Source organism: Heloderma suspectum, chromosome 10 (assembly GCF_057233095.1).
Source record: "Heloderma suspectum isolate Gila_16-S chromosome 10, 16-S_ref, whole genome shotgun sequence".
In the NCBI taxonomy this organism is placed as follows: Eukaryota; Metazoa; Chordata; class Lepidosauria; order Squamata; family Helodermatidae; genus Heloderma; species Heloderma suspectum.
In genome coordinates, this window is record NC_139467.1 from 39623365 (window position 1) to 39639145 (window position 15781).

General features: G+C 47.1%; 1 protein-coding gene across 2 annotated transcripts in view; it reads left to right on the forward strand.

The window, feature by feature from the left end:
- Nucleotides 1-15781, forward strand: part of CSMD2 (CUB and Sushi multiple domains 2) — a 916430-nt gene that overhangs the window by 102943 nt on the left and 797706 nt on the right. For both annotated transcript variants that reach the window (XM_084814421.1, XM_084814422.1), the window contains exon 2: nt 5127-5343. In XM_084814421.1, coding sequence (XP_084670547.1) covers nt 5127-5343 — 217 coding nt within the window. The remainder of the gene's footprint in view (nt 1-5126; nt 5344-15781) is intronic.

Below are 15781 nucleotides of genomic sequence, written 5' to 3' on the forward strand. Positions count from 1 at the left end.
CATTCAACACATATGTATTCGCCCCAGGAACATAACCAAATCACTTGTAGTGTTAGAGGGTCCTAGAGATCCATAATGCTTGCTTAAGTTCATTATTGGTGTGATTCCCTTGCTAGTAGGCCTCTGAGCATGTTGAGATGAGTCAAAAGCCGATATCAAGATGTACCTGGGAAGCGAAGTTTGTTTGTCTGAAAGCTGCAGGTGGCTGTGCTGAGAACCAAACACTTCTAGCCTATGCTGGGATGAACGCTAGGTGGCACTTGCTGCCTCACTGCTAACATGTATGGTATAAGACCCATTGTACCCCATGGCTCTGGATTCAGAGAAGCTGTCTGATCCAACCTTTGGGTACGCCTATGTGCTGTAAGTTACTCAATAAAGTACTCCTTGTAAGTAAACCTGGATCTGATTTATTACTATCTTGGCACCTCTAAGTTAAGAGTTCAAAGCCTCAGAGCAATACAGCATCATGAGTCTGTGGTACCGATTGTGACAGACAGCAATGTTGTCATGGCCACTACCATAAAAAGACTTCAAAGAAGGATGAGATGAACTAAAGAAGGGTAGCTCTTATTAGTAGCTACTTGTCATTAGGGATGGTGGAGAAACCTGCCACGGACTCCAATAAGGCCGGATTCGCGGGAAAAACCACAGACGCAAATGGCGTAGTGGACGCCATTTGAATCCGGAGTCAGCCCTTAACCTAGCAATATGGCACAGCAATGGCGGCCGGCCATATCGCTGTCGATACGGAGCCAACAGCCAGCTCCGCGGAATCACCACAGAGCCGAAGGGGATTCCAGGGGGAGGGATGGATCGCCTCCCCCCATGGGCAGATTCCCCCCCCCCGCAGCAGCAGGTAGGGAATCTGCCCATCCCTACTTGTCATGACTACCAAAAGCACAACTACCATATTCAGACATGGTATGAATCTAACTCAGGGATGCTTGAAGAATTCAGTCTTTGTGAATTCCAATATGAACTGCCTTGGGGTTGTATCCAATGCTAGTCCTGATTAAAGGAGACCCATGAAAATGAATGGGACTTCAGTGAAGACATGACCGCATCTCACAGACAAATGTGAGGATCAAAATGTGGTGATCTGCCAGCTTTTGCACTTGTAAGAATGTTGCACCTAGGGATATACGAAAGTCACTTACCTGTTCGCGGATTATGCTGATGCTAGGGGGGAGGCGCTCTGTCCCTCCCCCCGAAATTCTGGCCGGGGGGGAGGCGCTCCGTCCCTCCCCCCCCCGAATCCTGGCCGGCTGCCTCCGCTCTGCAGGGATTCTGTGGAGCCGCCGGCCGGCTCCGCCAGTGGTCGAACATCCGGCCGCTGGCTAGCAGGGATGCAAATGGCAGCGGCCGTAGCCGCCGCCGTTTGCGTCCCTGCAGTCAGCCGTGATAGGCTATGTAAATCTTTACGTAGCCTATCACGGCTGATTTAAAAAAACAAAAATAAAAATGCGCGTACGCAAATGGCGGCACCCATGGGCACCGCCATTTGCGTTCCTTATTTTGGCACGTCTTAGTCTATGTAAACATTTATGTAGACTACGGCAAAAATAAGGGGAACGCAAATAGCGTAGACACTACGCTATTTGCGTTCCCCTTATTTTTGCCATAGTCTACGTAAATGTTTACGTAGACTAGACGTGCCAAAATAAGGAACGCAAATGGCGGCGCCCATGGGTGCCGCCATTTGCGTACGCGCGGTTTTTTGTTTTACTCAGCCATGATAGGCTACGTAAACATTTATGTAGCCTATCACGGCTGACTGCAGGGACGCAAACGGTGGCAGCTACGGCTGCCGCCATTTGCAGACCCGGCCGGCCAGGATTCGCGGCGGGAGGGATGGGTCGCCTCTCCCCCGGCCAGAATTTCAGGGGGGAGGGACAGGGCGCCTCCCCCCGGCCAGAATTTTGGGGGGAGGGATGGGGCACCTCCCCCCCACCTCGAATCACATTTCGTCAAAAGGTAAATGACTTTCGTACATCCCTAGTATCAACATGCATCTAGAAATCATAGAATAGTAGGGTTGGAAGGGGCCTATAAGACCATCAAGTCCAACCCCCTGCTCAATGCAGGAATCCAGGTCAAAGCATCCCTGATAGATGACTGTCCAGCTTCATCTTGAATGCCTCCAGTGTGGGAGAGCCCACCGCCACCCTAGATCATTCATTCCATTGTTGTATTGCTCTAACAGTCAGGAAGTTTTTCCTGATGTTCAGCCGGAATCTGGCTTCCTGTCACTTGAGCCCATTCTTGCGTATCCTGCACTCTGAGATGATCGAGAAGAGATCCTGGCCTTCGTCTCTGTGACAATATTTCAAGTATTTGAAGAGAGCTATCACATCTCCCCTCTGTCTTCTCTTCTGAAGGCTAAACATGCCCAGTTCTTTCAGCCTTTCCTCATAGGGCTTTGAATTTCCATGCAATTTAAAAATAAAATAAAATCCACAGATTAATGCCAAAATGGGGCAGAAGAGATTTATGGAAGAACGCATGCAAAAGTGAGACAGATCAGAAATAGAGTGAATTGTCCATCTACAGTCTAGCTAGGGGGAGAAGAAGTAATGCTACTGTGAACTTCTCAGTGGCATATGGTTGGCCATTGTCAGAATGCTGTGAAAAATAAGGATCTCTCTTTCTTGCAGCAGTGTCTAGCAAGCTATTTATATATTGGTCACCTTGGTGCATTTTTGTTGTAAAGGCACTGTAGTTTCCCTCTGCTGATCTGACTTAACTGCATGACTCAGTATTGTATTGTCCCGCTGCAGTCTTCCTAATAAATATGATCATTTGCATAATTCAGCTACAGTCAGGATCCCCTCTTGAGATAAATGTGGCAGCCGAGGGGGAGGCACGAGTTCCAGCAATCAGAAATAGAAAAGAATCCAGATCTCCGTCTTTCAAAATACAGACATGCTGTAAATTATTGCCTTGGTTCGGTTTTGGTGCCAAAGCCGGTCAATCAAATAATGGCTTGCTCTAACACAGGGGTGGGGAACCTTTTTTCTGTTGAGGGCTGCATTCCATCGGGGGTAAATTGTGCGGGGCGGGGGCAAGGTAGCTTCACAGACAAATCGAGCCTTGGGCAACCCATGCAATCGGTGCCCCACCCTGTAAGGGGAAAAACCACAGGCTAGATTTCCAGGGCACCTGGTATTAAATACTCAGGCACACCTCTCCTAAATAACACCTGGTTTGGGCCGAATATTGCAGGTGAGGTTCCTTGGAGGACTCAATATAGAACCTCACCTGCAATATTCGGGCCAAGCCAGGTGCTATCTAAGAGAGGTGTGCCTCAGTGTTTAATACCAGGTGCCCTGGAAATCTAGCCTGTAGGGCTGATCTATGTTGAGGTTTTTGGTACAGTGGGGAACGTTTTGCCTCTATTTTCCATTTAATGTTTTTAAAGCATATTTATATAAACAGAGGCATAATTATTTCGTTTTTCCATCTGTCTGCCTGTCCAACCAATGTTTCTGAGATCAGACAAAATAGAGACATGGAATTTTCAGAATAGATTTGTACAGGACAGCTAGATGATATTTCAGCCCCATTTCAAATACTGTTTGTTTGTTTATTAAATTTATTAATCGCCCATCTGCCTGGTCACCCAGCCACTCTGGGCGATGTACAGAGCGTACCATAAAACCGTCTAAAACAATAAAATCCTACATTTTCTAAAATTACCCTAACCCACCCCAAATGCCTGCCTGAACAGCCACGTTTTTAATGCACGGCGGAAGCTCGTTAAAGAGGTGCATTTAAAATGTTAATTACAATCCCAAATCATCCATTACTGTGTTCTGTTTTAACTGCCATTACCACCACACATGCACTATAGAAAGAAGTAAGGAACTATCAGAAAACTAAGGGGTGTTGTTGTTTTTTATGTGTGTGTGTGTTTTTTCCTCGAATTTGACGCCCCACTTGACTTGGAGCCCTATAGTTCCCCTGCCCACAGAGACTAAGCCAGCAGTGGGCCTCTCTCTCTCTCTCTCTCTCTCTCTCTCTCTCTGTTTCTGCCATCCTCTTTTCTCTCTCCCTCGCTCCTTTCCTGACAGCCACTTCTCTCCCCCACCGCCTCATTCCCTCTTCCTCCCTGCCCAGTGGGCTGCTGAGGGAGGGAGTTATTGTTTCTCCCTGAGGTCTGAACGGATGGCTTGCAGAGGGCTTCCAAAACTGCATGGACTTAGGCCGAGGGACGCATACAACTCTAGGGCTGCCTGCCCCTGCTGTAATGAATGCTCAGCGTGGTGTAGCGGTTAGAGTGTCAGACTGGGACTTGGGAGATCCAGTTTCTAGTCCCCACTCGGCTGTGAAGCTCACTGGGTGACTTCAGGCTAGTCACTGATTCTCAGCCTACCCTACCTTGCAGGGTTGTTGTGAGGATAAAATGGAGAGGAAGAGGAGGCCCATGTAAGCTGCCTTGGGTTCCTTACAGGAGGGGGAGGGGGAAGGATATAAATGTAATAATAAAATAATGTAAATATTTCGTTCTGGGGTGGGGGGTGGGGAGTTTAACCAGCAGCAGCTTGGTGTACAGGCACCACTTGCAAGCATTTTGAAGAACGGCAGCAGGCAGAAAGGAAAGAGATCTTTAAAAAGCCCATCCCACCCCTGATCAGACTGGGGAGTTTTAAAATTAAAATGGCTGAACATTCAGCATGTTCAGGGAGTAAACAAAACTAGAATCATGGGGTGGAGTAGGTGGGATATTTCCTGCAGGCCATCTCCCATCCAGATTCTGAGCAGACCCACAGTGGCTCAGCGTCTGCAAGTTAGCTGTGTCACTTGGCTTCAGATCCCACCTGGGGCGTCACCCTTCTCGCAGATGTGAGTTCCACAAAGTTGTCCTAATCCCACATGGATTACGCTCGCTGAAATCAACAAAGCTTTGGCTATCGGGCGGTACAGAAATGTAATAAATAAATAAATAAATAAAGTGCGCCAACTCTGAGTTGATTTGTGGTCACTGAATCTAAGGGAGCCAGTCACCACTACGATTGGATTTGGGGGGCATATGTTGATTCAGCAGTGGCTCTTGAGTTCCCCAGTTGAAATCCTGTAGCAATAGTCCGATTAATTTTGTCTTTGCTCTTTTCCTCTTCTCTCAGCCCAGAACTGCAGTTACGTTTTGCGAGGTCCAAACGGGACGATACAGAGTCCGGGATTCCCGTACGGCTATCCAAATTATGCAAACTGTACATGGACAATCACCGCCTTGGAGCAGAACAGAGTACAGCTTGTTTTCCAGTCCTTTGCGCTAGAGGAAGATTTCGACGTGTTATCTGTCTACGATGGGTTGCCCCAGCAGGGAAATCTAAGAACAAGGTATGGAAAAAGAGCCCTTATGCGAGTTTGCTTTTAATACTCTGTCATTCAGGAAAGGAAAATATTCAGGAACGCATTAAGATGTCTGCCAGTTGGATTAAAACATTTAGATGGAGGGTTTTATGTTGCAATAAAAGCAGGGTCTCGCTCTTTTTCTGTGGAGTTATCTCAGCTGTCTGGATTTCACATGCTTGATAAGCCCTCAAAAATATTTCTAAGAGTATTGGATGGTGTGGTGTTATCAGTGCACTTGCTGCTTGAGACATCTGGAGCAGTTAATTAGAAGTTGGTGCTAGAGGAGATGGGCTTGGAATGGAAGCTTCTTAAAAGTCAAGTCTCCTACCCTCCCTTTCCTTAGGGATGTCAGATAACTTTATTCAGCAACTTCTGAAAATGTCAGAATGAGAGATTTTGCACCCTTTCACCAAACACTGAAGTGCTCACCCACAAATCCCTGTATGACTCACGAGCAAAGCAAAGCTAAGAGAATAAGGGGAGATGCTTTGAAATGCTGGTATTAAGTATTTAGATATATTTATCAAAACGGGCTTTCAGCATTTGAGGTGTAGTTTAAGCTTCATCCTAAGCAGGACCAAACAGGCTGAATGAGATTAGGGCTGTTGGAAGAATCTGTTTGTGGGGTGGAGCTTGATGAGTTTCCCTTGATTTGCCTCTCCCTGCCGACTTTGGTCCATTTTCTGCAAATTCACGCAAATCTCTCTTTGTGCAAATGAAACATACACGAAAAGTTCCTGGATTTTGGGAAAGCTCCGTGGCTCAGCCCACAAATGTGAGCCAAGTCGGGCACTCTGGGGAACTCCATCAAGCCAAAACGGACATGGATTTCCCAGGGACGGACATCCCTAAACGAGATTTCCTGTGGACAATGTAGAAATCGGGTGAAAGAAGGGATAGGGCTTGAAAATGCAGTCCCTCTCAAAATAGTGACTCAGTTCAAGTTGGATACAGCCCTCCTTTGAGCAGGGCCAGATTTGAATTAGGACTCGCCCCCTGCCTGCACCACCGTTGGGGAGGAGCTGTACATCAATGGCAGAGTGTATGCTTTAGATGTAGAAGATCCCAGGTTCAATTCCTGACATCTGCAGGTAGGGCTAGGAGATCTTGCCTGAAACCCTGGAAAGCCACTGCCAGTCAGCGTTGATAGTACTGGGCGAGATGGACTAATGAACTGCTTGCACTGACGGCCTATATACTCCCGAGTTCAATTCAAGGTGGCTGATTTTAACCTATAAAGCCCTACACAGCTTGGGACTGCAATACCTGATGGAGTGCCTCTCCCAAAATGAACCCACCTGTACTCTATGTTCAACAGCTAAGGTTCTCCTCCAGATGCCGTCTCCGAGGGAAGCTTAGAAGGTGGCAGTGAGGGAGAGGGCATTCTCGGTGGTGGCCCCCCCACCTGTGGAATGATTTCCGTGATGAAGCCTACTTAGAGCCAACATTGTTGTCTTCTTAGCACCGGGTTAAGACCTTGCTCTTCTTTCAGGCATTTGGCAGCACAAGATGAGTTTTTAATCGGTCCTGGATCTGTTTTTGGTTATGACTGACTGTTCAAAGTTGTTTGTAGTTATATGTTGTCTTTGTGTATATTATCTCTGTGTTTTATATAAATGGCTTTTAAACCCTGTATATTGTATTTTAATGTTTTAATCTCTCTAAAGCTCTTTGGCAACGGGGCAGTATAGAAATGTTGATGATGATGATGGTCTGACTCAGTGTAAGGCAGTTTCCTAGGCTCCTGTGTTCCTTCCTTGCTAGCTCCCACCTCCCTTTTCCAAGAAATTAATGCTTTATCTCGGGGAAGCAGGTGGCAGAAGGCTCCTATTGACACAGAAGAGGCCTCCCAGGGCCTGTCCTCAATGGCAACTGACATGTGGAACATCTTTTACTGCTGAAGAACATGGGAATCAACTACAAGCTCCATGGTCCCCAGCAGGCAATGATGCTGCGCAGGTCATTTGCTGCATTTCTCCTGTGCCCATGGGAGCCCTACACCACCTACAGACCCTCTCTCTTCCCCAGTGTAAAGTGTTTTTTGGCTTAGGGAAGGGGAAGCTGGCAGGGAAGGAAGAGTGTTGGCTAAATTATACTGAACACTTGGAAATCCCCTTGAGGGTTTATTGAGTGTTCAATACGAACACTCGAAAACCACAATTTTTTTTCAGGGTGAGCAGTAGGACGCTTACACATAGGGATGTCGCGAGTGCCTGACTTAGTCCAGGAGGCTGGCAAAATCCCTCACACCCAGCCCCCCGGCCTCTGCTCACCATATGCCAGGGCACTGACGGGCCCAGCCAATGAGTGCTCTGGAGCTCAGTTCTCAGAACTGGAGCTTGGGCACTAAGAACAGCTCGGACTTGGCTGCCTGGGCGGCTGTCCTTGACAGCCGCCCGGGCAGCAGAGGCTGGAGGTGGCACCTGGTGGGAGGTGGCGCCCGGAGGTGGTGCCTGGACGCTCCTCACACTCACCCCGGCCTCTTCCGGCTAGTGCGAGCCATTTTGCTGCTTGCCTTTTTTTTATGAAAATAAGGGAGCAAAAAAAACTGTGCATATTAAAATGTGCACATTTTTTAAGCTCCCTTTTTTCGTAAGAAAAAAAGCGGCATAATGGTGGGTGCTCGCTGGATGGGACCAGGGTTGGCGCGGGCACCTTGCTGAGCTCCTGGGGCCTTGAGTGCAGGTCCGGGGGGGGGGCAAGCGGGAGGCAAGTGGCTTGGCATATGGTGAGCAGAGGCTGGGGGGCTGGGCGTGAGGGATTTTGCCAACCTCCTGGACTAAGTCAGGCACTCGTGACATCCCTATGTGTAAGCGTCCTACTGCTCACCCTGAAAAAAAATTGTGGGTTCGCACATCCCTATTTACATATCCCTAACTGCTGCTTGGCTCTTCTGTTTTTCCCAGCGCTTAATGAAAACCAAATAATTGTGTAAAGTTATATGCAATGTTGTTTGATTTCCATATCATTCTGATTGCAGAATTTCTCGGTTTGAAATTCAAGTGTTTATTCTGTTCAGCGTATGCCTGTCGAATAGGTGGAGCTGTAAGCCACTAAGTATAACACATGTTTTGTGTGCAGAGAATCCCGGGATTCAGTCTTTGGTAGGGATGTGTAAAAACTTCTCTGAGTTTGCATTTTAATGTGAGGTTATCATATTTGCACATCCCAAAACTGAACTCAGATCTGAATGCAACTGGCAGTCACAACTTCCAGGGTTGTGATGTGTTTCTCAAAGAAAAAAGAAATGTGTTTGACATCATGTACTCATTTGAAAAATGCTCAAAGAAAAATGTGCACATTTTCAAATTGTGCACAGAATGTGCTTGTCAGTAAATGCACTTGTACAACAATGCATATATTTTGAAAAACATGCTCAAAAGTATGTCTGAATTTCTGCGTTGGGGTGTGTGTGGGAATTTGCATAGCACTGGGACAGAATGAGAAGCTTGATGAAATCAAAGTTGACAGGTTCCCCTGTCCTTGGCACCCTCATATCCATGGACCCTGGGCAGCAAGGCTGAGAAAGACCTTCTGCCTAAGACCTGAGAATCTGCTGCTTGTCAGAGTTGACAATACTTAGGGATGTCATAGGAGTCTGAGAAGGGGGTGGAGTCCAGTGGACTCTCCCCTCCTAGCTTCCTAGACTCCTGTCTGTGGACTGCCTCTCTTATCCACCCTGTTTGGTTCCCTGGGCAAGCTGCTGGACAGTCTGCGGGCACCCATTGAGTGGACGTGAGTGCCCAACTCCTCAGCAAGCTGCCATTTTGCATAGAAACGGCAGCTTGTTGTTTTCCATAAAAGATGTCTTACACAAATGCCTGCCGTATAGTGGCCATGTACTCAAGATTGCATACATGGCCGCTTTACGGCCGCTTTTTGCATAAGACATCTTTTACAGAAAACGAGCCGCCATTTTTATGCAAAATAGCGGCTCACTGAGGAGTCGGGTGCCTGTGTCCACTTGCTGGGCGCCCGTGGACCACTCAGCAGCTGACCCAGTGAACCAAACAGGGGCAGGCAAGTGGTGGCAGTTTGGTGAGCTGCATGTGGGGCGGGCGCAGGGTGATTCATCTATCCTTAACCATACTAGGTTAGATGCGCCAGTAGTCTTTCTCAGTACAAGTCAGCCCTGAAGAGCAGCGTCATGAATAGGTGCTAGTGGAGACTGTTCTTCTGCAGCAGGAATCTTTCCTTGCAGCACTGAGAGCTTTTAGTGCTCCTGTTACACCGTGGAGAATTGCCCATGTGCCTTGTCTCCCTAGCTGATGGAGATCTCACTGTGATCAAGCTTCAGTATCAAGCAAAGCCTATGATAATGGAGGGCAGTGATCTCCCATGGTTGTCTTGAGGCAGGAATAAACTGGGTGAATTTCTGTGTGACCCATTTTTTGCACGAGGTCAAATGTTGACAAGTTGTAATGGGGTTCTCTGGCCTTGAAGTACTGCAAAAGTTCTCATGTGTTACATTATGCAGGAAGCTGTTTGCTCTCTGGTGTAACTTCAGAACAAGTCCCACAACCTTTCAGTGTCCAAGTTAGCATGGCTGGAAGAATCTGGGTTAAAGAAGCAGAAACGACAGTGAAAACCAGCTCCTCTGCTAGTGTGGGAGATGAGCAGGGCTGTGTTGGTAAATAAATTATGCCCTATACTTGTGACAACTGAGGTGTGTGAGTGTGTGTGTGTGTGTGTGTGTTTAAAATATCAAATTTGTGTAATTTTATTGCTGAATCAGGAGTCAGGAGGTTCCTTGGCTCTATCTTTCTGGAGGCAGACAGGCAGATTAGGGATGGGCGGATTCCCTAACTGCTGGTCTGGGTGGGAATCCACCCTTGGGGGGAGACGATCCGTCGCTCCCCTCGGAATCCGTCCAGGCCAGCTCTGCTCCACAGCAACCCTGCGGAGCCGGCTGCCGGGTCCGTATCGCTGGCGATACAGCTGGCTGCCATTGCCGTGCCGTATCACTGGGCTAACTCCGGCCGCAAATGGTGTCCACTACGCCATTTGCGTCCCTGTTTTTTCACGCGATAGGCTAGCACAATTATGCGAGATTTCTATGGCGTTATAGAGACCATTCAGAAAAAAGCACTTTGCCCTTGCTCTTCAGCGAAAATGTCAACATCAATTCTCTTGAAGAACATCAAGATGAGATTCTCTTAAACTTAAAAGAGTACAGGTGGGAGGTGAAGCTGGAAATGCAAAAGAGACAATATGAACATGTACTTTCAGTGACCCTGCTTCATGTGACCAAACATTCAAACTCACTTGGAGTTATGCAGTTGGATGATGTTTTCCCCTTGGTTTGTTGAAATCAACCATAAACAAGGCAGTGGCACTGTTCTCCAGGCACAACTGAGGCACACCTGATGTTTCAATCCAAAGGCAGACTCTTACGTGTCAGGCCTGGGGCTTAGTTTGCAACAGGCTACCACAGAGTCTTGAGTCTGACATGGGTAAGGCGATGAGCACAGGGGACGGAGGTCGGAGATCCAGCAAACAGGAACCAAAGGCCAGAAGCAGTTGTTGTAGTCACAGACAGGCTGGAAGTCAAAAACCAGATTGGATAGATGAAGCAAAGTGGAGTAAGGCAGGGCAGGGCTGGTCCAAGGTGTGAGAGAATCTGTGTTGTAACTCAATGTGGCCAGTTGCTCAGATTGCCAGACTGGCCTGGAAGGAAGAGTTTTATAGGGCCAGGTATCTCTCCCTTGGGATCCAAGCATGTTGGATCAGCTGACATCTCTCAGGGTAATACTCCAGTATAGGGGGCACCCTTGTCCTATAGGTCCTAGCCTGACTGGCTGCTGGAAGGGCCTGAGCGTTGGTGGTACAGGGGGTCAGGCACTGAAGACTGGCCACTGGAGGCTAGACATGTTTGATAAATTCATTTCAGTTTGTTTTTGACTGGAATTTACCTAGTTCGCACCTCCCAGAGCTGAACTCAGACCCAAATACAATCTGCGGTTGAAATCTGTATCTTTTAAAGCTTGTGACATGATTCGCAGGATCTGCAAAATGTATAAATTAGAAAACGCACATGAAAAAATACATACTTTTGAAAAATGTGCACAATCACACTTTAATCAGTGGGAGGAAAATGTGCACCTACCAGCTATGTGCAAATTGATGCATACACTGAGAAAAATGCACACAAAAATACAAACGAATTTTCATGCAAAAAGAAGAAAAACCTAAAGCTTGAAATCTGATACAGACATGAGTCGGAATGAGCTACAAAGTGTAATTAGGCAAACCTCGATGACCACGGGCTTTGCTGATTTGTACATCCCTACTGGAGGCCCAGGTTCAAGACTGCCCCTTGCTGCTTTACATCATGCTACCTGAGATCCAGTGTGATGTGGTGACTTGGGTTCAAATTAGACACGGGGCAAGAAATTTCAGAAGACTATTTCTGATGAAATGTCTGAGATTTTTCTTTTTCTCACCCCACCTCTGTAAAAGAAACCACCTTGCAGAATTTTCTCCCTATATTATCCACCATTTTGTGTGTGTGTGAGTGGTGGTCACCATCCCCTGCTCCAGTGCCCCAGAATAATGTGTATTGGCCCAAGGCCTGCAACCAAGTTACCTGTAGTTCTAGAGGGGCCTAGAGATCCATAATGCTTTGCTTAAGTTCATTTTTGGTGCAATTTCCTTGCTAGTGGGCCTCTGAGCATGTGAGATGAGTCAAAGGTCAACAGTGCAGCCTCAGCACATTCCATGCTAACAAAGGCTGGTATCTTATCAGGGCCTAGTGTGTGCCTGGGAAGTGAGGCTATGTTTATGCCAAGCTTCAGGTGTCTGTGCAGAGAAAGCTCTGATTGTTTTCCTTCTGAACAAGCACTGTTAGTCTATGCTGGGAATGAACTCTAGTTAATGCTTGTTGCTGTCATGCTGCCTCACTGCTGACATGTATGGTATAAAACTAATTTTACCCCATGGCTCTGGGTTCAGAGAAGCTGTCTGATCCAACCATTGGGTACGCCTGTGTGCTGGTTGTACTCAATAAAGTACTCCTTGTAAGTAAACCTGGTTTATCACTATCTTGGCACCTCTACATTAAGAGGCCTACTGCAGGGCAATACATAATGTTATGGCGAACCTTTTATGCAATACTATTTACAAGACACTTACAGCACTCTATTGCAAAAAAAAAAAAAGGCGTTTTTCCAGGGTGTGTATGTGTGTTAGGGGTGTACGAAACCCCGCTTACCTGGCTCTGCCAGGTTCCGCTGGGGGGGGGGAGGCACTCCGTCCCTCCCCCTGGAATCCTGGCCGGCCGGCTCCACTCCGTGGGGATTCCGTGGAGCCACCGGCCGGCTCCACCAGCAACCAGACATCCAGCCGCTGGCTAGCAGAGACGCAAATGGCGGCGGCTGTAGCCGCTGCCATTTACGTCCCTGTATTCAGCCATGATAGGCTACGTAAAGACTTACGTAGCCTATCACATCTGGGTTAAAAAAAAAAAAAGCGTACATAAATGGTGGCGGCTATGGCCACCGCCATTTGCGTTCCTTATTTTTGGCCGTCTTAGTCTACATAAATATTTATGTAGACTAAGACGGCAAAAATAAGGGGGAACGCAAATAGTGTAGCGGACGCTATTTGCGTTCCCCCTTATTTTCACCATCTTAGTCTACGTAAATATTTACGTAGACTAAGATGTCCAAAAATAAGGAACGCAAATGGCGGCAGCCGTAGCTGCCATTTGCGTACGCGTTTTTTTTTTTAACCCAGACATGATAGGCTACATAAGTTTTTTCATAGCCTATCACGAATGGGGGAAAAAAACAACAACAACAGACTGCAAATGGCGGCGGCAGCAGCCAGTCGGAAGACCGCCGCCGAAGCCGCTGCTGGAGCCGCCGCTGTCCAGAAGATCCGCCCCAAGTAAGTCTCATCCCGGGGGGGATCCGCGGGGGGCCGGGAGGGTGGCAGGCCATTTCGCCACGGAGATCAGGGGGCCGAATGCACTGGCATTCGGCCTCACCGAGATCTGTGGCTGAATTCTCTGACATCCCTAGTGTGTGTGTGGGGGGAATTTTCCTGCACTTGGAAGCAGTGCTTTTGGTGGGGTGGAAGTCACAGAGTTCCAGCACCTTTTCTTATACACACACACACACACTCCACTATTTTAATTAGTGCTGTGCTGAACATTTCTCCCACATTTTTTCGACCATTCTCATTCAATGTGATAGAAGAGAATTTGCTTCCCCCAAAAAATTCGATGGTGAAGAAATTTTGGAGAAATTCTGATGGGTTGGGTTTGGGTTTCTTGGGCTTACCTTACGTAGGTGGTGGCCGAGTGAGCACAAGTGTCCTGTTTTTCATTGTACAATTATCTCCCTGGCCGCCTGTAGCCTCCTCAGCTTCCTACACTTCAATTGAAGCCCCCACTATAGTGTGCCATGAAAATGCCGGCGAGAGCGGCATCCCTCTAGGAGTCAGCAATGACTCAGTGCTTGCACAGGAGGAACCTTTCCTTTCCTTAAGGAACCATGAGATAATTCCTGCCATGGGGCTTTTTCAGGTCAGGACATGCAGGCAGCCTGGGAGGCTAGCTGTGATTAGGTAAGCACAACCCCCCCCCCCATAAATTATAAAACATCTCGAATGAGGCAAAACAATGGAAGCCTCTTTCATGGGAGGAGAAAACTTTCAGGAAATTGGAGGACAGATTTTGGCAGAGCACTAATTCCACCTCATCCCTGCCCATCCCCAGTCACATTTGCATTGTGATGGATGCAAAATGGAGGCCAGCCTGCCAAGACAACTGATGCTGTTGCAGCCCCCCCCAAAGAAAAACCGTTACAAAAAAAGAAAGAAGTTGTGCTACAAGCCCTGCCAATGGGGATCCCTACCTGTGAGAAACTTCTGAGAATTTCTCCTCCCCCTGGAGAAATTCGGTGAAATTGTCTCCCAAATTTCTCTGCTCACAAGTAAGGTGGAGAATTTCAAGAGGCCATTTGCACACAGCTCTAATTTTAATCCTCTTCATTACAATTTAATCGCCATCTACTCCCAGGGAAGCATAATCCAAGAGTTCCAGTACCATTTTCTCCAGAAGAAAAGCACTGCTTGGAAGTATGGCCCACTGGATAGTGGAACTTGCTTCCTAGGAAGCAGTTTTAGGATTGCAACATTACTTAGTTGCCCTCCCCACAAAGAGTTGTTCTTTTTTAAAAACAACAACCAACCCCCCCACACACAGTTCTCATTATCCTGTGCTTGATCAACATTTCAATCTTGTTTCACCTAATATTTTTCACTGCTACCTTTTCTTTATTAAACTGTTTTTTTGTTTTGGCCATGGTAGTTGGCCAAATTTTTGTTCCTTTCTAGGCTATCAATTTTATATTCCCCCCTTCTCTCTCTGCTTTCCAGATGTACTCCATTCATCATCTGCTAGCCTCAGAGATGGATGACTGTACATCATTTATCAAAGCTCATGCCACCAGCTTGCTGACCAGAAAGGGGGAGGAGAACAAAGGGGAATGTTTTTAGAAGGCACTGGCAACAAGGAAGCAGCAGTCCCATTCATGAAACGGTTAAGGGGTAAAGCACACATTACAATCAGCTGCATAGACTGAAAGGCCCAGGTTTGAAAAAGAAACCTTGGGGAAGGTTGTTATTTTGAGCAGAATAAGGCAGGGACTGCTTACTGCTTTTCCCATGTAATTTTTCCCAGTTAAAATTTCCTCCTCCCAGGTGCTCACCCCCAGATTAATTTATGTTTAAAAATTATAAACCACACTTCATCCACAAAAGATTCCAGGAATAAAAACTATTTATTCCGCAAACAAACACTACTGTATCTGCTTCTTTTTTAAAAGAAAGATTTACAATAAAATGTCTGGGCAGAAAGGAACATTTTGATTTGGCCCCCAAAAAGAAAGAAAAGGCAAGGTCAGCCCCAGTTGTATCTCTCTCCCAGGAGGTCATTCCAAAAGTCAGGGTGCCACCACAGAGAAGGCCTTTTCTCTTGTAAATGCATAATTTATTTCTCCAACAGATAGTGATTGGAGAAGGGCCCATGAGGCTCCCGCTGCATGTTTTCAAAGTGTGTGCACACCTGGAGCCTCAAAGGGGAGAGAAGCAGGTGGGGAGAGAGACATGTTTAAATAGGAAACATGATGGGAGGGGGAAGGGTTAAGCACTAATGCTGTGCCAAATTTTTGTAGAATCTTCAAAGTAGACAGTGAACTATAACTTTTCTGAGCTACTTTCTGGCTGCATATCAGGGGGCATGCACACCCAAGGGTGGAAGGGGAAGGGGAGTCACAAAGAGAGGGATATCAGTGTGCATGAGCTGAGGAGGAAAACTTAGAAAGGCAGCTGCCTTTCTTGATGCTTTATTTCTTTGCATTGTTCACAATCAACCTTGGACATGAGGTTACACCACTGTTGGGAAAGAAGACGTCATCGT